The sequence below is a fragment of the Theropithecus gelada genome, chromosome 11 (assembly GCF_003255815.1).
Source record: "Theropithecus gelada isolate Dixy chromosome 11, Tgel_1.0, whole genome shotgun sequence".
NCBI lineage: Eukaryota > Metazoa > Chordata > Mammalia > Primates > Cercopithecidae > Theropithecus > Theropithecus gelada.
The window spans coordinates 108,469,672-108,494,100 of record NC_037679.1 but is presented as its reverse complement, the minus strand read 5'-3'; the positions used below and the strand labels follow the sequence as shown (position 1 = coordinate 108,494,100).

Here is a 24,429-nt window from a genome sequence, read left to right as displayed (position 1 = left end):
TTCCCCATCTCTCTCTGTTTCCTAGATTATAAGAAGGATCCTTACAGTAAGGGTGACCCCTGTAATACCATCTGCTGCCGTGAGGACCTGAACTCACCTAACCCAAGTCCCGGAGGTTGTTATGACACGAAGGTAACATGCTATTGGCTTTTGAATGTAATTCCCACCAGCACACAGGCCTCTCCAAAGGCAAAGTTGCACAGGCAGGAAGCACAGTAATGGCTCTAACCATAAACTCAACCCAGGAATCAGCTCTTTCAGAGATTCTGGTGGTAGGTCCTATTATCTAACTTCAAGTCGCTGCTCTGCCATTTAGTAGTAAATCACATAATTCCATCATGTCTCTGTTTCTTCATCTGTAAAATGGATATAACAGTACTTACCTCATACGGTGTTCTGAAGAATAAGCCTTTCATCTCTGTAAAATGTTTAGAACAGTGTTGAGTTATTTGTAAATGTGTACAGCCATAATGATGATATTGTTGTCTTAAGTTTTACCAGACTGGCCCAAAGTCCAAAGAACATATTATTCAAGCAGTGTGATTCCATGTTAAACATGAATCGAATTTAGCCGAAGGAGCAAGTTTGGACAAGATGCCTAAAGCACAGAGGTTTTTCACAACGTTAGAATTGATAAATGCTGTAATGTGTCTCAAAATATAAGTAATAAGTAGGTTTGCAGTGGTGTGCTAAAGCCAGCTCATAGACAGGCAGGAACCAATTGTTAGTTGACATCATGTTGATAGTTTGAAACCAGTCAAGTGAAAGTATTTACATTATGGAAATCAGGAACATTTTTCCTCAGAAAGATGGTTGTTAAAAATTTACCCGCGCACCACTGGATTTGGGATGTCTGAGGGTATGAGGCATTTGGTTGGCAGATTATGCTACTACATCCTTTTGCAGTCTTGGCTTGGGTGTGTCTTTTCATTTCACCACCTGTCCTAAATTCTGGAAGAAACCCATCAGGGTAAACTGTGTATTCGGTCTTTGGCTCCAAAAATTATAAGAATGCTGACCCCAGTTATACATTATTCTCTATCAGCCTAATACCTAAACAGGAAATGCTTTAAAGTATCTTGAGCTCCAGCTCAACCTTCTTTTTAGCTATGTGATGAAGGCAAAGCTTTTAACCGTAATGATTCTCAATGTTAACATTTAAAAAAAAAAAAAAGGTAGATGTAGAGAAGCTGGCACAGATGAAACCCTTATGAATGTTTTTGTGTTCCCTTTTTAAAATGGTATTTGCAAACATTCAGTGAAATGTGTGAAGTTTGTATCTATCACAGAATACACCAAGAAAATCACCTGTGCTGCCTTGCCTGGGAGAACTCAAGCCAAGCTTCCCTCTACCAAATCTCACTTCTGGAGACAGAGGCCTACAATTGTTTTTATCAAAAAGCTTCTGTTGAAGGATATTCTTTAAAAATATAATTTCTCTCTTTATGGGGAAAATCAGAAGAGATTCTCTTTCCCCTCTAAGATTAGGATCCACTGCTAGTCAGTGGTTAGGTGTTTTTGAGAACCATGGCCCTCAATTTTTGACAGTGAGCTCCATCTACTTTAAGACTCGTTACCACCCTGATTAATAACAACTTTTTCTGAGGACTTCATCTATTCTAGGCATTGCTTTGAGCATTGCTTGCATTAATCCTCATGCCAACTCTATGAAGTAGGGTTATCAGCCCTTTTTACAAAGGAGAACACTGACTCATAGAGGGGTTAAGTGATCTTTAAATGAGCTTTGGAGCGAGAATTCTGAATGAGTAATCTGACTTCATAGCTTGCTTTTGGCTACACTGTTCATTTCACACACTTCTAGTTGATTGACAATTGATGCCAAATGTATACAGAAGACTACATCATACAAAGACAGTGTGAAAAATGGCAAGAAAATTTTGTTTTAAAGAAGGCAGCCTGGCGCAGTGGCTCATGCCTGTAATCCCAGCACTTTGGGAGGCTGAGGCAGGTGGATCACCTGAGATCAGGAGTTCGAGACCAGCTTGACCAACAAGGCAAAACCCCATCTCTGCTGAACCTGGGAGGCAGAGGTTGCAGTGAGCCGACATTGTGCCACTGCACTCCTGCCTGGGCAACAAGAGCGAAACTCCGTCTCAAAAAAAAAAAAAAAGCTCATATTATGACTTTGGTAGTTGGGGGAGTGGGAAAGGCCATGGGTTTAATTTTTTGCCAAATGATTTTTCTAAAATGTCCTCCTCCTCTTTCCAGGTGGCAGATATCTACCTAGCATCTCAGTACACATCCTATGCCATAAGTGGCCCCACAGTACAAGGTGGCCTCCCTGTTTTTCACTGGAACCGTTTCAACAAAACTCTACATCAGGGCATGCCAGAGGTCTACAACTTTGATTTTATTACCATGAAACCAATTTTGAAACGTGACATGAAATGAAGGAGGGAGATGACAGACTAGAAGGCTGTAAATAAGAAACCAAAGGCACTATTTTAGCTATGTTTTTCCCATCAGAATTATGCAATAAAATATATTAAATTCATTTGTCACTTTCGTTTTCCACTGACTTTGTTGTTTTTACAGCAAGCACTCGCTATAAGGTAGAGCACTGTAGAAGAAATGTTATATATATAAATAACACTAAGCTTCAGTATACATGCTAATACACAAGAGGGTATGGCAGAAACTGCTCCTTCATTCAGCAGAATTCATATTCTCCTTTCATGCCTGCTCACACAGACCACATCTCCCAGTGTCCCTCAGATAGTTGTGCCACATGACAATTCTAGCCACTGGAACCTGAGACGAATGCCCGGCCCATAAGAATCTGTACTCCTCCTATGCTCTTTCCTGTTTCCCTGGATGAATATGCCTAATCACAAAACCCTAGGGGACGCTGGAGCTTCGTTTTCAAAGGAACCTCTAGTAGTAGTTAGTGATTGTAGTGATTTTTCGGGTCATTAACAGGCATCAGTTGAGTCCTTTTGTGGTGTAGGTTAGGCATACAATATAGTAAACCTTACTGTTGCCTCCTATAAGCCAAAAGCACCTATACAAGCTGGCAGCAACCCTGCATAGCAACTTTCTTTCAAAGTTGGAGAGTTACATGTGATCTGAGTGCCATGGAATTGCGAAGTAGGTTAAATAAGCCACACCACATAGTATGTAATGGGTGACTTTAAACAAGGCGGAAGATTCTTAAAAAAGAAAGAAAAAAGCCACAAGGGTGAATAACCAGAATTAAACAGAGTACTCAGAATGTTAAAAACCCAGTAGTTTTATTTCAAAGTATAAATTTCAGGCTTGCTGGACAAAACCCCACTACAGTTAACACTTATACAGACACCACTCTACTATACATTTAAAAAAGAAAAACACACACACGCACACACACACACACACACACATACACACATACAAACCTTCAAAACCCTAATAAAAATAGGGCCACTTGCTACAGCCCAGTTTGTATTAGACATTAGGAAGGTCTTACTTACATTGTCTTATTATTTACACTTTCAACTGCAATAAAGAAAAATTAGGATGCAAGTTACTTACAAAGGATTTTTATATTTAATTTTGAAATGGCTGATAAAATACTAAAGCCAGAATCCCCAAAAGGTGTTTGATTGCCCAGTTACCTTATTTACAAAAACAAAACAAAGAAACAGACAAAAACAAAAACCTCAAAAAAATGATAAAGACAGCATTTAAATATGGGTACTTAGCTGACTCTACAAATAAAAAACAAAGAAAAGTTTATTTTAACATGGTAAATTATTTGAAAATGAGAAAACAAAACATGTGTTTGCATTATCCTATTCCTCCCCATTGGCTGGCTCAAGGGGATGAATGAGTTTCAGGAATTAGACAAGTCTGCCACGCCAACAAACGCTTCATGAGAATTGCTGATTTGTGTGTGTGTCCCAAAAGTTAAAAAAAAAAAAAAAAAAAAAATAGGGCATTTGCCCAGTAAAAATAATAAGGAAGGTAGAATCACACATTGGTTTTAGACAGTTATTTGATATTGCAAATACTAGGACTTGATTTTTCTGGAAATTAGGATAAAACAGGCCAACCACAGGTCAGTGATAAAACAACAAAATCATAGGATGCTGAGGATACTGAATTGGCCCAAGAAGTAAAGTCAGGGAGAACATTTGGAAGGAAGGTCTTTGCAGTACCTTACTGTGCTAAGATCACAGTGTAAAAAAGTGAGAGATGAGGATACCACAGGCATTACTTTGTTAACCTTCTACAGTACTGGAAAGTTCATGAAACAAGATAAATGAATACCATGCAGTATTAACCCTGACTTTGTTGCATAAATGGTAATTTGGAGAATATTTAAAGCAAAAGAACAAACAACAAAGTTAACACTTACCCAATGCAGTAAGAGAACTGTAAGACGCAGCCTACTTAAGGAGGTCTGCAGATAGATGCACCTAAGATTCAAGCTGTTTTAGGTCACTTTTTCAAAGTATTTATCATCTGGCAATGGGGATGGGAGTGGGGAACACCTCTCTGTGAGGCAAATGATCTCTCAACAAATACCGACTTTTCAAGGAAGAAAGCTCTCCACTTCTCTCATAAATGTATACACTATCTTAAACAGTATGCAGTATTCTGCATATTTTTAAAAAATGAATCCAGAGAAATAGAAGGATATAGTTACCTCATAAAATTAACTGTTAACAACAGATGTCTTTGTATGTGATTTATACATTTCTTGACAAGAACAGGATTTTTAGAAGAGGCTTACTCACACTTAAGACAGTGAAAATTACTCTCACAGAATGCAAAGTATAGAATAATAAACATCACCGTTACCTTTAAATGCCAAACATCCTACATTGCAGGTTGCAGTATCAGGTTTCCAGAATTTCCAATAAGGCAATACCTACACAGATATTGCCAGGCTAAAAATGTAGTAAAACTTGCATTCCCAAAATGGGAGAATCTAGCTTATTTGTAATACTTTGTGAAAAGATACTATGAAACTAAAAAGTTAACCGCGGAGTGGAAACTGCTACTAGAAGGTCTGTTATCAGTAGCTACTTACTACTTAAGTCCTCCATTCTCTCTCCCAGAAGCAGCAAACCAAACAAAAAGCATCTTTCAATATTAAAACCTGCCTCAATAAAAACCTAGTGTTCTAACCTAGCACCTCTAGTAAATCTAATATAGCTGCTGCCCCTACGTGCCATGGTTGGCTAATTTGAGTACACCATCTTATAATAAATATACTTTTCCCCTAAATAATTGCGATCTCTCCCTGTACCTTCCTTCCAACTGGAATAAAACATTTTAAGTAATTATTTTACTTTGGTAAATCTATTTTTAGAACTGCTATTTGAGAATTTGTTTTCCTTTGACAGAAAACATAATATAGGCTAGGATAATGATTTTTTAAAAAAATTCTACTGGGCTTTCTTCATCTGATTAAATAATGCTATGAAAGCTTTTTTAAAAAAATTAGTAAATATAAATAAAAATGTTCATCAAGAGAACCTTTTGTAGGTTATGTAAGAAAATTGTAACCACGTGACCATAAAAACACCCAATAAAGAACAATTTGAACAAGGGCCTTCAATTTTGTAGACAGGAATAATCTTGAACACATAATCAACACTGCAACCACTGCAGGTCAAAACATACACATGCAGATATAGACAGGTGTTCATATACATCTAGAAGATCACCGACTCCTTCCTTTTAAAATTTTCGTTGCCATAACAATGGCAACTTCTTTACCATCATCATTAGTCCTAGAACGAGTAATATCTACATAGTTGGTTGGCAAATTTGATTTATAGCATACTCCTTTGTGGTCTCATTTTCTGAGAGTGAAAGGAGATTTGGAGCATTAATTTTTTGGCAATCTATAGGCTTTCTTCATCATGAATCAAATCTTACACCTCAGATGATAGTATACTGACCAGTCAAAAGTCTCTAAAGAGTTTTCTTTACAACTAGAAAACTTCCTGTTATAAGCCATCAAAGTTGCAAACAAACAACATTAATAAAAGAGAGAGCTCCCTCCTGCAATTCTAGGAAAAATGAATGACTATTTTGAGAAGGCAGAAAAATGGAATTCAAATATTGCAAAGGAAGAGGACTTGTAAGTTATTTCACAAACTTCATAAATTCCTTTCAAAATATTCTCACTCCTAAAACTTAACCCAGCCCTCCAGTCCTAAACTATCTACACTCAAAACACCTACCTGAAACCAGTACAGCTGCCCCTCATATTAAAAATCCATGACCTAAGCTGAATTTTAATAACTTTGAAGAGGAACAGAGAGATACACAGGAGGAGGTTATATCTAATTGTTACATAAAATGACCTCAAAGAATATACTTTAAATTCTTTTTTTTTGAGACGGAGTTTCGCTCGTCTCCCAGGCTGAAGTGCAACGGTGCAATCTCAGCTCATTGCAACCTCCGCCCCCCGGGTTCAAGCGATTCTCCTTGCCTCCTGAGCAGCTGGGGTTACAGGCATGCACCAACATGCCCGGCTAATTTTGGGATATACTTTAAATTCTATCCAAAGCTAACAATGGGTACATCAGACTCAACTTGGCACCATCAAAACAAAGTTAAAAGGTTAAAACAGGAAGGACGATGTGAGAATAAAGAGGAAATGAAACTTTCTCCTTGATATTTTAGCTCATTCTATATTGTGAATCTTTCTATTTGCTTCCTTTGAAAGAATACTAAGGAATTAGTATTGGGTGATAGCTTTGGGTAATAAACTGAACTAGAATCATTTTCATAATCTCTAACACAGTGTGCAACACGGATACTAAAACATGTGAAAAATTTTCTTCCACAATATGGTTTTCTCTTGGTCCACTTTACACAAAGTTAAATAGTGACCAAAAATAAAAGCATCTACAGTTTTAGAAGAAAATAGCACGTCAAATTTTTGGAGTTAAATGTGATGCCATCACCATGCCCGGCTAAGATGAGACTGTGCATGCGCATGTGTGCGTGTGTGTACAAATACCTCCATGTACACACACACACCTTGGTTTAAAAATCACTTGAGTAGGCTGGGCACGGTGGCTCACAACAGTAATCCCAGCACTTTGGGAGGCCGAGGCAGGTGGATCACCTAAGGTCAGGAGTTTGAGACCAGCCTGGCCAACATGGTGAAACCCCATCTCTACTAAAAATACAAAAATTAGCCGGGCTTGGTGACGGGCACCTGTAATCCCAGCTACTCTCGGGCTGAGACAGGAGAATTGCTTGAACCGAGGAGGCGGAGGTTGCAGTGAGCTGAGACTGTGCCACTGCACTCTAGCCTGGGCAACAAGAGCGAAACTCCATCTAAAAAAAAAAAAAAAAAAAAATTACTTGAGGAGGTGTGCAAGAAATCAAGGGTAAAAAGGCTGCAAGGGAAGAGTAAGCAACCATGGACATATGGCCATGTTTATTTATTTATTTTTGGCCATGTTTATTTTTGTAGTTAATCTTTAAGGCACAAAATAAATGTAAAAGCCAGATCAGGAAAGGGAGGGGGGCCATTGCAGATCTTTTTTAACCTAATTAACAACTTAGGAGACCAGACAAAAGAAACAACAAATAGATCCTTTCCTGTGTTCAAATCAACCTATTTTAAACTATTTAGCCATTTTGTTTTTAATTCATTTCTTTGGGTTTTGTTTTGATTCTGTTTAAACCATTTAACTAAAATGATCCTACAGATCCTTTAAAAGCAGAGTCATGCCAGTTACACATCTCAGATCCTTTGATCTACTACTTCGTACTTTAAGAGGTAAATTTGAGAATAAAAATGGGAGACTCCAATGCAGTAACACATACATAGGGAAAAACACACATAAACACCCACACATATTCCCCAGCCTCAAAACTAAAGCAAGGTACACATTTACATTTCCAAACCCCAAAGCCTAAACTGTCCAGGAAAAGATTCTAGCTTTGTGGGCTGAGTTTATTTTGCTTCTGTTTATAAACAAATGTAGTGTATACACACATCTGTCCAAGAAATCTTGCACAAGGTGGATTTTACATGGGGTATCATGCACAAGATTAAAAACAAGACCAAAAGGTGGAAATTTTAAAAGAGGAAAATATAAAGGCTCCAAGGTTTAACTGCTCTGGGTAGAAGAGATCACATCTGTTGATTGAGGATCACAGAAAGGCCCAAAACGTCCATAAATATCCTTGGCTCGTACTGCAAAGTAGTATTTGCTACCAGATACAAACTGGGTGAGAGTACATGCCATGGGCAAGGGAAGCGCCTTGACTTCCCCTATCTTTTTCCATTGTGAGGGCACGGTGGCACTAGGTTCCTCATGGTAAGCATAGAGATGGTAGCTATCAACAGTGGCACAGCTTCGATCCACCTCCAGGACACTCCATGACAGTACTATGCCATTTTGACTCTGAACTCGTGCTAACTTCAAGTGTGGCTTCTGAGGCAGAGATGTGCTGGCAGCTTCTGGGGGCACACGCTGTGGTTGTGGAGCTTCTGGTAACGGTGCTGGGTGCACAGGGCGTGGCGGCTCCTAAAAAAACAAGTCACACTGATTTATAATGATCGCAAAAAGAACATTTTAGAATGTTAGAATTAAAACACCTTAGAGAACATATATAGAGATATCATTTTACATCAAGAATTCTAGGAAATACCAAACACCATATCAAATTTGGCAAGTTCTATTTGGGGTTTTGTAATGAATGATGCCACAAACAATGATGCTGAGGTTATTCCTGCTCTACTTCCTAGACCTAAAATATTTTGAGTTTTTCTTAGGAAATAAAAAGCCCCTGCTGATGGAACATCATTTTGAGGAACACGGAAATAATGATCTACCTCTAACAAAATAATTTATGATTGAATTATCTATGTTACAGATTATCACTTCAATATAACATTTTAAAATATCATGTATGGCAATCAAGATCATATAAAATTGGAGAATACAACTATACTTTCATTTTTAAGTTATTTTGCAATATAAGACAACAGCATATTCTTATAAATAAGCGTATTAACACTGAATGTGTACTATATTCTTGGCCAATTTACCAAAAAAAGGTGATATTTAAACTGAACTGTGAAAGATAGGATCTAGAGATGCAGAAATAATCATGTACCTTTCAGCCAAAAATAAAGCATGAGCAAAGGCATGTGGACAGGAAAGTGAGGGGACGTATGGACAACAAGTATTAACTTTTTCTTGGATATAGGGTACATGAAGAAAAATCTGGAAAAGTAGGTTAAGGCCAGATGATGAAAAAAACGTGACTCTAACTTTAGGAAGTCCTATTGACTTTTCTAACACTGGAACATCATCGTCATTATGATGATATTTCATACCAGTCAAACACTGACAAAATTGTGTCACAGGATAATGTGACATTGTTTTGGAGGCTAAATCTAAGGAGAAATCTTTGGTTATCTCTGCTGCCTCTTAACTAACGAATTCCCAATATCATTGGATTCTTTAAAACAATTGATGACAATGTAGCAGTTAGACGTGGCATAGTTTAAAACAAAAGAATAAAATTAACACATGGAAAAACGTCCTTTTTAATTTAACTATGAATTAGAAATGGTCTATATTTCACTTCATATACCCCAACTGTGGACCTGTTTTTGTATACTGTACACCACAAGCAAACTCAATGATTCTAAATGATCATCATCCCTATGAACATTTGTTCATAATGGTTTAAGATCAATTTTTAGAAATAAACTTCTGAAAAAGCAGAAAGACCTAACAATTCCCTTGGATATAACCACTTTAAAGAAAAATGCCAACTACAATAATATTTTATACCTTTACAGTTGAGAATTTTACAAAACCAAGCATCAACACTTACAGTATGCACTTGTGGTGGTCGGTGATGCACTGTGAGCTGAGGTCCTGTGGATCCCAGGGTTAGTCCATTGTTTACAACATACGTGGTTGTTTGAGGCACTCGAACTGTAACACCTACAAGAAAAAAAAAAAAAAAAATTACAAGATAAAATAATTCTATTGTAAATTTGGTGGAAAACAGATTAAATATTTGAAGTCAGTGAAGCAATGTTTTCAAGATTTGAAAGGAAAGATATTTCTAACTTAGAGGTCCTATTCGTATTCAGCCAAGCTATCAACCAGCCTGTGGATAAAAAAACTTTCTTATGTGCAAGCACTAAAAAAAAATTCTAACTACCACAAACCTTCTCTCAATAGTCACTGGAGAATATGTGCCACCAATATGTGAGAAAATAAAGAGAAAAATATGAGACACAAGCAACAGGAGGTCCAGCACAGGGAGAAATAAAAGGATCCTTACCAGGAGAACTATGAACAAAAATCCTAGAACACTGGTTGTGTACCGCATGTAAAAGGTAAATGGCCATAATGGAGCAGTGTGACTCAAAAGATAGACAAATTGGGAGTATCTTCATAAAAAGCTCTGCAGTCTCATCTTTTCAACCAGGACAGAAAGCCAGAATAAGTCATCCTTGCCATGTATTAATGAGGTTCCTCTCATTTTCTCCATGCCTAGCTCCTTGGTTCAGGATACTCATTTCACCCCACAGAAAACTGCTGTGACATACACCAAGGAAACAAAAATAGAAAATTCAGAGCCACCTACTGCCCTGACCATACTCCTGCCATTTATTCAGTACCTGGCCCATGCTGTAGTTTGGCCTGGTGCCTGGACGATAGTGAGCCAAGTTTCCCAGAACTCATTTCCAAACTTGTTGACTAATTTTCCCAGATAATGCTCTTGTAAACTTGAGAGAGTTGAAGCCAAACTATGATCCAGAGACTCCAATCAGTTTATTTTCTAATGACAGCATTACTGTTTCTTTAAACAGCTATATTTTTCCTTGCTATCACATCTTGCAAAACTACTACATATGTGTGATGGTTAAAACTGAGTGTCAACTTGATTGAAGGACACAAAGTGTTAACCCTGGGTGGGTCTGTGAGGATGTTGCCAAAAGATACTAACATTAGAGTCTGTGAACTGGGGAAGGCAGATCCACCCTTCATCTGGTGGGCGCAATCTAATCAGCTGCCAGAAAATATAAAGCAGGCAGAAAAACGTGAAAAGGAGAGACTGGCTGAGCCTTAGCCTCCCAGCCTACATCTTTTTCCTGTGCTGGATGCTTCCTGCCCTGGAACACTGGCCTCCAGTTTCTTCAGTTTTGGGACTTGGACTGGCTTTCCTTGCTCCTCAGCTTGCAGACAACCTATTGTGGGATCTTGCTTTTTCTTTTTTTTTTTTTTTCTGAGACAGAGTCTGGCTCTGTTGCCCAGGCTTGAGGGCAGTGGCGTGATCTCGGCTCACTGCAATCCTCCGCCTCCTGGGCTCTCCTGCCTCAGCCTTCCGAGTAGCTGAGATTACAGGCTTGTGCCACCATGCCCAGCCATTTTTGTATTTTTGGTAGGGATGAGGTTTCATGATGTTGGCCAGCCTCATCTCAAACTCCTGACCTCAAGTGATCTGCCTGCCTCAGCCTCCCATAGTGCTGGGATTACAGGCGTGAGCTACCATGCCCAGTAGTGTGGGACCTTCTGATTGTGTAAATTAATACTTAATAAAGTCCCCTTTATATATATACACATTTACTATAAAGTATGCATTTTACATATATTTAATATTTATATATAACTAAAAGATACACTGTATATATAAAGTAGTAGAATATAAAGTGGATATATACTATTAGTTTATATGTAGTACATATTTTATGTATATACCCTATTAGTTTAATACATACATAATATATAAAATACATACATCCTATTAGTTTATATATAGTATATACTATATGAATATTGTATATAGGATACATATGTGTATATATACATATATATACACACACACAAAAATATATATATTCTATTAGCTTTGTACCTCTAGAGAACCCTAATTCAGATTTTGGTACCAGGAGTGGGGTCCAGAGGAACAGAATATTAAGGATGGAGTTCTTTCATTGGTTTTGGGGGTTTCTGGAGTTGGTTGCTTAATGTGATTAGACCTAAAAATGTTAAAAACTCTATTTCTAATAGTATACAGAACACTGATAGTCCCTGGTATGAACTGTTTACAGAGTTATGCAAAATAAATGCATTTGACACTCCTGATTCACAGCTTGTGAGAAGCTAGGAGTTTAGTGACTCTATACATAATACCTTGGACCATATGTGGAGAACCAAGGAACATAATGAAGCTGGTTCCTAAGTGCAGTGGACAAGGTGATGAAAGAAAATGATGAACTCAGGGATTCTGTCTCTCAGCTTCAGAAGAAGATACTGAGGCTCAAAACTGCTAAGATTGCCCTGAATAAGAGTCTTATCTCCTGTAGAGAAAGAGCTGAAGTTGTGGAAAAACAGACATAAGCTCTTATCATGCGAGTGTCTGACCTGCAATGAAAGACACATGCACAGTCTTGCCAGGTGTCTACTGTTAAAGTGAGGGCATTGACTGGAAAAGAATGGGACCCTGAAACTTGGAATGGGGGTGCGTGGAAGGACCCAGATGAAGCTGGGGACACTGAGTCTGTAAACTCCGATGAAGCTTTTCTGCCAGAAAGAACAGCTTCCCCATTCCCAGTAGTGGCAACGTCCACTTCCTGACCCATGCTGCCATCAGTCTTTCCAACTTTGAGGAAATAAAGCCTGTGCTATGTGAGGCAACAGTGATGGCTTCCCCTGAGGCAGTTGTCAGGCAAGCCAATGTTGATTCTTCTCAGGAGCCACTCTAAACACCTCTCTTTGTTTCTGGACCTATAACTAAAGTACTGGTGGGCCCCTAGAGGTGAGGCTGGGAGTGTGACCTATGAGGACGTACGCTACACTCAAAGAGAACTGTTTTGAGTTCTCTAATTCATATATACAGAAATCTGGAGAACAGGCGTGGGGATGAATACTAAGGGTATGAGATTATGGTGGAAGGAACAAAGTTGGATCAGGCTGAATTTCTTGATTTGGGCCCACTAAGTAGGGACTCTGCATTTAAGGTTGCAGCTCAGGGAGTTAAGAAAAGGTTCTAATAGGTTATTTGCTTGGTTGAAATAAGGATTAAAAGATGGCATACGGTAAGTGAGCTGGAAATGACTGATCTCTCTTGGTTAATGTAGAGGAAGGGATCCAAAGACTAAGGAGATTGGGATGGTAGGGTGAATCAGTCACTTTAGAGCTAGTCATCCCAGATGGGAGGGTCCAGAAGATATACCCTTGACCAATGCCTTGAGAAATAGATTTGTGAGGGCAGCACTTGTATCTTTGAAGAGCCCTCTAATTGCTCGACTCTGTATGTCAGATCTAACAGTGGGAACCGCAGTCACTCAACTACAAAATTTAAACATAATGGAAATAATTGGATCCCCAGGTGGCAGGGGCCAAGTGGCGGCACTCAACTGTCAAAGACAAGGTGGGTATAGCTACCATAATGGACAGCAGAGGCAAAGTGGCAATCAGAAGAGTCTGACTTGGATAGAGCTCTGGCATTGGCTAATTAATCACAGTGTTCCTAGAGGTGAAACTGATAGGAAGCCTACTGCATTCCTACTTAATTTATACAACCAGAAAACTTCTAGGTCAAATGGACAAAAGACTAAATTGAATAATAAAAACAGAATAACGACCCCTCAGTGAATTTCTAGACTTGAGCCAGTTTACAGATCAAGAACCCCTTGAATGAAGGGGAGGCCTGATGCCCTTGAGGAATGACCCCCACTACATTCCCAACAATTTTTGCAGTGAATCTTTCTCCCACCCTTCCCCAAGGAGATCTCTGGCATTTTACCAGGGTAACTGTGCACTAGGGAGAGGGAAATGATCAGACATTTCAGGCACTACTGGACACTGGTTCTGAGCATTGATTCCAGGGGACCCAAAGCATCATTGTGGTCCTCCAGTTAAAGTAGGGGCTTATGGAGGTCAGATAATTAATGGAGTTTTATCTCAGGTCTCACTTACAGTGGGTCCAGTGGTCCCTAGATTCATCCTGTGGTCATTTCGCCAGTGCCAAAATGCATAATCGGCATCAACATACTTAGTAGCTGGCAGAACCACTACATTGGCTCCTTGACTGGTAGGGTGAGGGCAACTATGGTGGGAAAGGTCAGTTGGAAGCCATTAGAGCTGCCCCTAAAAAACAGTAAATCAAAAACTATCCATCCCTGGAGGTACTGAGGAGATCAGTGCCACCATCAAGGACTTGAAAGATGCAGAGGCGGTGCTTGCCACCACGTCCCCATTCAATTCTCCCATTTGGCCTATGCAGAAGACAGATGGATCTTGAAGAATGGCAGTGGATTATCATAAGCTTAATGAAGTGGTGACTCTAATTGCAGCTGCTGTATCAGATGCGGTTTCATTCCTTGATAAAATTAACACATCTCCTAGTACCTGGAGTGCAGCCATTGACTTGGCAAATCCTTTTTCTCCATTCCTGTCCACAAGAACCGCCAGAAGCAATTTGCCTTCAGTGGGCAAAGACGACAATATACTTCACTGTCTTACCTCAGGGGTATATCAACTCTCCAGCTTTGTGTCATAATCTTATTCAGAGAGACCTTGATCAGTTTTTGCTCCTGCAAGATATCACACTGGTCCATTATATTGATGACATTATTCTGATTGGATCAAGTGAGCAAGTAGCAGCAAAAACACTGAACTCATTGGTGAGACATTTGTGTGCCAGAGGATGGGAAATAAATCCGACTAAATTCGGGGACCTTCTACCTCACTAAAATTTCTAGGGGTCCAGTGATGTGGGGCCTGTCAACACATTCCAGTGAAGGCAAAGACTAGTTGCTGCAATTGGCCCTTCCTACAACCAAGAAACAAGCACAACGTCTAGTGGACCTATTTGGATTTTGGAGGCAACACATTCCTCATTTGGGTGTGTTACTCCAGTCCATTTATCGAGTGTACTGAAAGGCTGCCAGTTCTGAGTGCAATCTAGAACAGGAAAAGGCTCTGCAACAGGTTCAGGCTACTGGGCAAGCTGTTCTGCCACATGGGCCATATGACCCAGCAGATTCAATGGTGCCTGAGGTGTGAGGGGAAGAGAGGGATGCTTTTAGAGCCTTTGGCAGGACCCCATAGGTGAATCACAGTGGAGGCCTCTAGGATTTTGGAACAAGGTACTGCCTTCTTTTGCAGGTAACTACTCCCTTTTGAGAGACAGCTCTTGGTCTGTTAACTGGGCTTTGGTGGAAACTGAACATTTGACTGTGGGTCATCAAGTCACCAAGTGACCTGAGCTGACTATCATGAACCGGGTGCTTTCTGACCTATTTAGCCATAAAGTGGGTCATGCATCAAATGGAAGTGGTATATATGTGGTTGGGTTCCAGCAGGTGCTGAAGGCACAAGTAATTTACAAGTGGAAGTGGCTCAAATGCCCATATCTCCACTCCTGCCACCCTGCATTCTCTTCCCTAGCCTGCACAGATGGCCTCATGGGGAGTCCCTATGATCACCTGACAGTGGAACAGATGACTAAGGCCTGGTTCACAGATGGTTCTGCACCATATGCAGGCACCACTGCAAAGTGCACAGAAGCAGCACTACAGCCCCTTTCTAGGACATCCCTGAAGAACAGCAGTGAAAGAACATCTTCTCAGTGGGCAGAATCTTGAGCAGTGCACCAGGTTGTATGATTTGCTTAGAAGGAGAAATGGTTAGATGTGTGATTACATAGATTCATGGGCTGTAGCCAATGGTTTGGCTGGATGATCAGGGATTTGGAAGAAGCATGATTACAAAATTGGTGAACAAAGAAATTTGGGGAAGAAACATGTGCATGGACCTTTTTAAGTGGTCAGAAACTGTGAAGATATTTGTATCCCCTGTGACTGCTCACCAACGGGTGACCTCAGCAGAGGAGATTAATAATCAAGTCGATAGGATGATCCGTTCTGTGGACACCACTCAGCCTCTATCCGCAGCCACCCTTGTCATCACCCAATAGGCTCATGAACAAAGTAGCCATGGTGGCAGTGCTGGAGGTGATGCCTGGGCACAGCAACATGGACATCCACTTACCAAGGCTGACGTGGCTATGGTTGCTGTCGACTACCCAATCTGCCAGCAGAAGAGACCAACACTGAGCCCTTGATATGGCATGCCATTCCTCGGGGTGATCAGCTAGCTAGCCGGTGGCAAGTTGATTGTATTGGACCTCTTCCATTAAGGAAAGGGAAGAGGTTTATCCTCCCTGGAACAGACACTTACTCCAGATATGGGTTTGCCTATGATGCTGCACACAATGCTTCTGCCAAGACTACTATCCATGGACTCACAGAATGCCTTATCCACCATCATGGTATTCCACACAGAATTGACTCTGACCAAGGCACTCACTCTATGGCTAAGTGCGGCAGTGGGCTCATGCTCATGGAATTCACTGGTCTTACCATGTTTCTCATTGTCCTGAAGCAGCTGGATTTACAGAACGGTGGAATGGCCTTTTGAAGTCACAATTACAACGCCAACAAGGTGACAATACTTTGCAAGTCTGGGGCAAAATTCTCCAGAAGGCTATGTATGCACTGAATCAGCATCCAATATTGGTGCTGTTTCTCCAATAGCCAGGATTCACGGGTCCAGGAATCAGCAGGTAAAGTGGAACTGGCACCACTCACCTTCACCCCTAGGGATCCACTAGCAAAATTTTTGCTTCCTTTTCCTGCGATTATTACCTTCTGCTGGCCTAGAGGTCTTAGTTCCAGAGGGAGGAACGCTCGCACCAGGAGACACAATGATTCCATTAAACTGGAACTTAAGATTGCCACCTGGATACTTTGGGCTCCTCTTACCTTTAAGTCAACAGGCTAACAAGGGAGTTAGTGTTGGTTGTGGTGACTGTACCAGACTAGCAAGAAGAAATCAGTCTACTGTTCCACAACAGAGGTAAGGAAGAGTATACATGGAATACAGGAGATCCATTAAGGCGTGTCTTAGTATTACCATGCCCTGTGATTAAGGTCAACAGGAAACTGTAACAGCCCAATCTAGGCAGCACTAAAAATGGCCCAGACCCTTCAGGAATGAAGGATTGGGTCACTCCACCAGGAATAAAACCACGACCAGCTGAGGTGCTTGCTGAATGCAAAGAGACTACAGAATGGGTAGTAGAAAAAGGCAGTCATCAATACCAGCTATGACCATGTGACCAGTAGCAGAAATGGGGACTGTAATTTTTATGAGTATTTCTTCCTTCTTTTGCTAAAAACATGTTTGTGCATATATGCACTTGTACGAACAAAATATCTTTATTTCCTTTTCCTTCATCATGTGATGTAAGATTTATTGACTTCCTATCAACATTTAAATATTGTTAACTTTATGTCATAGTATTTGGCTTGGGAATTGGTGCATTTCCAGTTGTACAAAGGATAATTGTATTATATTAGGTGTAAGTATGGCTTTATTACTCTATTTGAAGACTGTGTATGATATTAGATGTATATGGATTCAAGTTGACAAAGGGTAGACTTGTGACAGAGTTAATACAAAGTGCCACTTGACTGGATTGAAGGACACAAAGTATTAATCCTGGGTGTGTCTGTAAGTGTGTTGCCAAAAGAGATTAACATTTGAGTCAGTGGGCGGGGGAAGGCAGATCCACCCTTAATCTGGTGGTCACAATCTAATCAGCTGTCAGCAAATAAAAAGCAGGCAAAAAAACGTGAAATGAAGAGACTGGTCTAGTCTCCCAGGCCTACATCTTTCTCCCCTGCTGGATGCTTCCTACCCTGAAACATTGGTCTCCAGGTTTCTCAGTTTTGGGTGTCAGACTGGCTTTCCTTGCTCCTAAGTTTGCAGACAGACTATTGTGGGATCTTGTGATAGTGTTAACATTTAATAAACTACTCTTTATAGATATATATAAAATATGTACTATATCTATAAATTATTAGGCTATGTGTGTGTCTTATTAGTTCTGTCCCTTTAGAGAACCCTGACTAATTCAGATTTTGGTACCAGGATTGGGGGTCTAGAAGAACCGAATATGAAGGATGGAGTTCTTTCGTTGGTTTTGGGGTTTCTGGAGTTGGCTGCTTAATGTGATTAGATCCACAAATGCTAAGGACTCTACTTCTAATAGTATAAAGAACACTGATAGCACCTGGTGTGAACTGTTTAGAGTTATGCAAAATAAATGCATTTGACACTCCTGAATCGCCGCTTGTGAGAGGCAAGGAGTTTAGTGACTCTGTACACGATACCTTGGACCGTATGTGGAGAACCAAGGAACATAATGAAACTGGTCGGTTCCTCCTAAGTTTAGTGGACAAAGTGATAAAAGAAAATGATGGGCTGGGTGCAGTGGTTCATACCTGTAATCCCAGCACTTTGGGAGGCCGAGGCGGGTGGATCATGAGGTCAGGAGATCCTGACCCATACAGTGACACCTCTTCTCTACCAAAAATACAAAAAAATTAGCCAGGTGTGGTGGCGGGCGCCTGTAGTCCAAGCTACTCAGGAGGCTGAGGCAGAAGAATGACGTGAACCCAGGAGGCGGAACTTGCAGTGAGCCGAGATCTCATCACTGCACTCCAGCCTGGGCGACAGAGTGAGACTCCGTCTCAAAAAAAAAAAAAAAAAAAAAGAAAAACAAAGAAAATGATGAACTCAGGGATTCAGTCTCCTGGCTTCTGAAGCAAATACTGACCCTGAAATCTGCTAAGATTGCCCTGAGTGAGACAGTTATCTCCTATAGAGAAAGAGCTGAAATTGTAGAAAAACAGACACAAGCTCTTATCATGCAATTGGCTAACCTACAACAAAAGAGGCATGCACAGGCTCACCAGGTGTTTACAGCTACAGTGAGGGCATTGATTGGAACAGCTTCCCTACACCCAGTGGGGGCAACATACCCTCCCTGACCCATGCTGCCATCAGTCTTTCCAACTTTGTCTGAGGAAATAAAGTCTGTGCTATGTGAGGCAACAGTGATGGCCTCCTCTGAGGCAGTTGCCAGGTAAGACAATGTTGAGTCTTCTCAGGAGCCACTCCAAACACCTCTCTTTGCTTCTAGACCTGTAACTAAAGTACTGGTGGGCCCCTAGAGGTGAGCTTGAGTGTGACCTATGAGAACGTACGCTACACTCAAAGAGAACTGTTTTGAGTTCTCTAATCTACATGAACAGAAATCTGGAGAACAGGCATGGGGATCGATATTAAGGGTATGAAATTATGGTAGAAGGAACAATTTTGGATCAGGCTGAATTTCTTGATTTAAGCCCACTAAGTAGGGACTCTGCATTTCAGGTTAGCTCAGGGAGTTAAAAAATAAAAGGTTCTAATAGATTATTTGCTTAGTTAGTTGAAATAAGGATTGAAAGATGGCACACTGTGAGTGAGCTGGAAATGACTGATCTCCCTTGGTTAATGTAGAGGAAGGGATCCAAAGACTAAGGAGATTGGGATGGTAGGGTGAATCAGTCACTTTAGAGCTAGTCATCCCAGATGGGAGGGTCCAGAAGATATACCCTTGACCAATGCCTTGAGAAATAGATTTGTGAGGGCAGCACCTGTATCTTTGAAGAGCCCTCTAATTGCTCGACTCTGTATGTCAGATCTAACAGTGGCAACTGCAGTCACTCAACCACAAAATGTAAATACAATGGGAATAACTGGATCCTAAGTTGACAGGGGCCAAGTGGCGGCACTCAAGTGTCCAAGGCAAGGTGGGCGTAGCTACCATAATGGACAGCAGAGATAAAGTGGCAATCAGAAGAGTCTGACTTGGATAGAGCTCTGGCATTGGCTAATTAATCAGTGTTCCTAGAGGTGAAACTGATGGAAGCCTACTGCATTCCTAATTTATACAACCAGAAAACTTCTAGGTCGATGGAACAAAAGAATAAATTGAATAATAAAAACAGAGAATGAAAACCCCTCAAGTTCTAGACTTGAGTCAGTTTACAGACCAAGAATCCCTTGAATGAAGGCGAGGCTGGGTTCCCTTGAGGAAGGATCCCACTACATTCCTGACAACTTATGCAGTGAATCTTTCTCCCATCCTTCCCACAGGAGACCTCTGGCATTTTACCAGGGTAACTGTGCACTGGGGAAAGGGAAATGATCAGACATTTCAGGCACTACTGGACACTGGTTCTGAGCAGACATTGATTCCAGGAGACCCAAAGCATCACTGTGGTCCTCCAGTTAAAGTAGGGGCTTATGGAGGTCAGATAATTAATGGAGTTTTATCTCAGGTCTCACTTACAGTGGGTCCAGTGGTCCCTAGATTCATCCTGTGGTCATTTCCCCAGTGCCAAAATGCATAATGGGCATCGACATACTTAGCAGCTGGCAGATCCACCACATTGGCTCCTTGACTGGCAGGGTGAGGGCAACTATGGTGGGAAAGGTCAGTTGGAAGCCATTAGAGCTGCCTCTAAAAAATAGTAAATCAAGAACTATATCCCATCCCTGGAGGTACTGAGATTAGTGCCACCATCAAGGACTTGAAAGATGCAGAGGCGGTGCTTGCCACCACGTCCCCATTCAATTCTCCTATTTGGCCTATGCAGAAGACAGATGGATCTTGAAGAACAGCAGTGGATTATCGTAAGCTTAATCAAGTGGTAACTCTAATTGCAGCTGCTGTATCAGATGCGGTTTCATTCCTTGATAAAATTAACACATCTCCTAGTACCTGGAGTGCAGCCATTGACTTGGCAAATCCTTTTTCTCCATTCCTGTCCAAAGGACCGCCAGAAGCAATTTGCCTTCAGTGGGCAAAGACGACAATATACCTTCACTGTCTTACCTCAGGGGTATATCAACTCTCCAGCTTTGTGTCATAACCTTATTCAGAGAGACCTTGATCAGTTTTTGGTCCTGCAAGATATCACACTGGTCCATTATATTGATGACATTATTCTGATTGGATCAAGTGAGCAAGTAGCAGCAAAAACACTGAACTCATTGGTGAGACATTTGTGTGCCAGAGGATGGGAAATAAATCCGACTAAATTCGGGGACCTTCTACCTCACTAAAATTTCTAGGGGTCCAGTGATGTGGGGCCTGTCAACACATTCCAGTGAAAGCAAAGACTAGTTGCTGCAATTGGCCCTTCCTACAACCAAGAAACAAGCACAACGTCTAGTGGACCTATTTGGATTTTGGAGGCAACACATTCCTCATTTGGGTGTGTTACTCCAGCCCATTTATCGACTGTACTGAAAGGCTGCCAGTTTTGAGTGTGGTTCAGAACAGGAGAAGGCTCTGCAACAGGTCCAGGTTATTGGGCAAGCTGTTCTGCCACTTGGGCCACATGACCCAGCAGATTCAATGGTGCCTGAGGTGTGAGGGGCAGAGAGGGATGCTGTTAGAGCCTTTGGCAGGACCCCATAGGTGAATCACAGCAGAGGCCTCCAGGATTTTGGAGCAAGGCTCTGCCATCTTTTGCAGGTAACTACTCTCCTTTTGAGAGACAGCTCTTGGTCTGTTAACTGGGCTTTGGTGGAAACTGAACATTTGGGTCATCAAGTCTCATGTGACCTGAGCTGACTATCATGAACTGGGTGCTTTCTGACCTATTTAGCTATAAAGTAGGTCATGCATCAAATGGAAGTGGTATATATGTGGTTGAGTTCGAGCAGGTGCTGAAGGCACAAGTAATTTACATGAGGAAGTGGCTCAATGCCCATGTCTCCACTCCTGCCACCCTGCATTCTCTTATCCAGCCTGTACTGATGGCCTCATGGGGGGTCCCTATGATCACCTGACAGTGGAACAGATGACTAGGGCCTGGTTCACAGATGGTTCTGCACCATATGGCGGCACCACTGGAAAGTGCACAGCTGCAGCACTACAGCCCCTTTCTAGGACATCCCTGAAGGACACCGGTGAAGGGAAATTTTCCCAGTTGGAAGAACTACGAGCAGCACACCTGGTTGTGCACTTTGCTTGGAAGCATAGATGGCCAGATGCACGATTATATATACTTATGGGTTGTAACCAATGGTTTAGATGGATGGTCAAGGACTAGGAAGAATTATGATTGGAAAATTGGTGACAAAGAAATTTGGGGAAGAGATATGTGCATGGACTGTTTGAGTGGTCAAAAACTGTGAAGGTATTTGTATCCTTTGTGAGTGCTCACCAACGGGTGACCTCAGCAGAGGAGGATATTAATAATCCAGTTGATAGGATGACCCGTTCTGTGGACACCACTCAGCTTCTATCCACAGCCACCCCTGTCCATCGCCCAATAGGCTCATGAACAAAGTAGCCATGGTGGCAGTGCTGGACGTGATGCCTGGGCTCAGCAACATGGACTTCCACGTACCAAGGCTGACCTGACTATGGACATTGCTGAGTGTCCAATTGCCAGCAGAACAGACCAACACTGAGCCCACCATATAGCACGCCATTCCTTGGAGTGATCAGCTAGCTACCTGGTGGCAGGTTGATTATATTAGACCTCTTCCATCATGGAAAGGGAAGAGATTTGTCCTCCCTGGAATAGACATTTACTCCAGATATGGGTTTGCCTATGCTGCACACAATGCTTCTGCCAAGACTACTATCCATGGACTCACAAAATGCCTTATCCACCATCATGGTATTCCACACAGCACTGCCTCTGACCCAGGCACTCATTTTATGGCTAAAGGAGTGTGGCAGTGGGCTTGTTCTCATGGAACCCATTGGTCTTACCATGTTCCTCATTGTCCTGAAGCAGCTGGATTTACAGAATGGTGGAATGGCCTTTTTAAGTCACAATTACAATCCCAACCAGATGACAATACTTTGCAGGGCTGGGGCAAAGTTCTCCAGAAGGCTGCGTACGCTCTGAATCAGCGTCCAATATATATGGTGCTGTTTCTTCCATAGCCAGGATTCATGGGTCCAGGAATCAGGGGGTGTAAGTGGAAGTGGCACCACTCACCTTCACCCCTAGGGATCTAGCAAAATTTTTGCTTCCTGTTCCTGTGACATTATGTTCTGCTGGCCTAGAGGTCTTAGTTCCAGAGGGAGGAACGCTCGCACCAGGAGACATAATGATTCCATTAAACTGGAACTTAAGATTGCCCCCTGGACACTTTTGGCTCCTCTTACCTTTAAGTCAACAGGCTAACAAGGGAGTTAGTGTTGGCTGTGGTGACTGTCCCGGACCACCAAGAAGAAATCAGTCTACTGTTCCACAATGGAGGTAAGGAAGAGTATGCATGGAATACAGGAGATCCATTAAGGTGTCTCTTAGTTTTACCATGCCCTGTGATTAAGGTCAACAGGAAACTATAACACCCCAATCTATGCAGCACTAAAAATACTCAGGAATGAAAGACTGGGTCACTCCACCAGGAATAAACCATGACCAGCTGAGGTGCTTGCTGAAGGCAAAGAGAATACAGAATAGGTAGTAGAAGAAGGTAGTCATCAATACCAGCCACGACCATGTGACCAGTTGCAGTTATCAGGGACTATAATTGTCATGAGTATTTCCTCCTTCTTTTGCTAAAAACATGTTTGTGCATGTATACACTTGTACAAGAAAATACCTTTATTTCCTTTTCCTTCATCATGTGACATAAGATTTACTGACTTCCTATCAACATTTAAGTATTGTTAATTTTATGTAATAGTATTTGGCTTGGGATTGGTGCATTTCCGGTTGTACAAAGGATAGCTATATTATGTTAGGTTTAATTATGGCCTTACTACTCTCTTTATTTGAAGAATATGTATAATTCGAGGAGATGTGTATGGGTTCAAGTTGACAAGGGGTGGACTTGTGATGGTTAACACTGAGTGTCAACTTGATGGAAGGATACAAAATAGTAATTCTGGGTGTGTCTGTTAGGGTGTTGCCAAAAGAGATTAACATTTGAGTCAGTGGGCTGGGGAAGGCAGATCCACCTTTAATCTGGTGGGCACAATCTAATCAACTGTCAATGAATACAAAGCAGGCAGAAAAACATGAAATGGAGAGACTGGTTAGCCTTCCAGCCTACATCTTTCTCCTGTGCTGGATGCTTTCTGCCCTTCAACACTGGACACCAAATTCTTCAGTTTGGGGATTCAGTCTGGCTCTCCTTGCTCCACAGCTTGCAGACAGCCTATTGAGGGACCTTTTGATCGTGTAAGTTAATAGTAAACTCCCCTTTATGTATCTATTTATCCTGTCAGTTCTGTCCCTCTAGAGAACCCTAATATGTTTAAATGATATCAATTTTGGTGGCAAAATCATAAAGAAAAGCAGAATGACTAATAGAAAAGTAGGAACAGTGGTTAACCTTTGATGGAAAGGAAAAGGGATGTAGTCAAGATGGGATACAAGAGCACTTACAGGATACTGAAAAATTTCTACTTCTTAACCTGATGAAGAGTTCATATGTAACTCATTTTATTATTTTTCTTTACTTGAAAGTTTAGATATACCTTTTATATAAGCTTGTGTTTATATGATATATTCTACTACTGCTTATATGTGGTTAACATATA

The 24,429-nt window shown here is 41.2% G+C and overlaps 2 protein-coding genes across 4 annotated transcripts in view; one reads left to right on the top strand and one right to left on the bottom strand.

The window, feature by feature from the left end:
- Positions 1–2,527, top strand: part of PLBD1 (phospholipase B domain containing 1) — a 68,001-nt gene extending 65,474 nt beyond the window's left edge. The window contains exons 10-11 of the mRNA XM_025403756.1: positions 26–132; positions 2,230–2,527. Of these exons, the coding sequence (XP_025259541.1) occupies positions 26–132; positions 2,230–2,412 (290 nt within the window). The 3' untranslated portion in view covers positions 2,413–2,527. The remainder of the gene's footprint in view (positions 1–25; positions 133–2,229) is intronic.
- A 705-nt stretch (positions 2,528–3,232) lies between these two features.
- The window catches only part of ATF7IP (activating transcription factor 7 interacting protein), a 135,768-nt gene continuing 114,571 nt past the window's right edge, over positions 3,233–24,429 (bottom strand). For all 3 annotated transcript variants that reach the window (XM_025401977.1, XM_025401978.1, XM_025401976.1), the window contains exons 14-15: positions 9,829–9,941; positions 3,233–8,507 (exon numbers count right to left, since the gene is read on the bottom strand). In XM_025401977.1, coding sequence (XP_025257762.1) covers positions 8,088–8,507; positions 9,829–9,941 — 533 coding nt within the window. In that variant the 3' untranslated portion in view covers positions 3,233–8,087. The remainder of the gene's footprint in view (positions 8,508–9,828; positions 9,942–24,429) is intronic.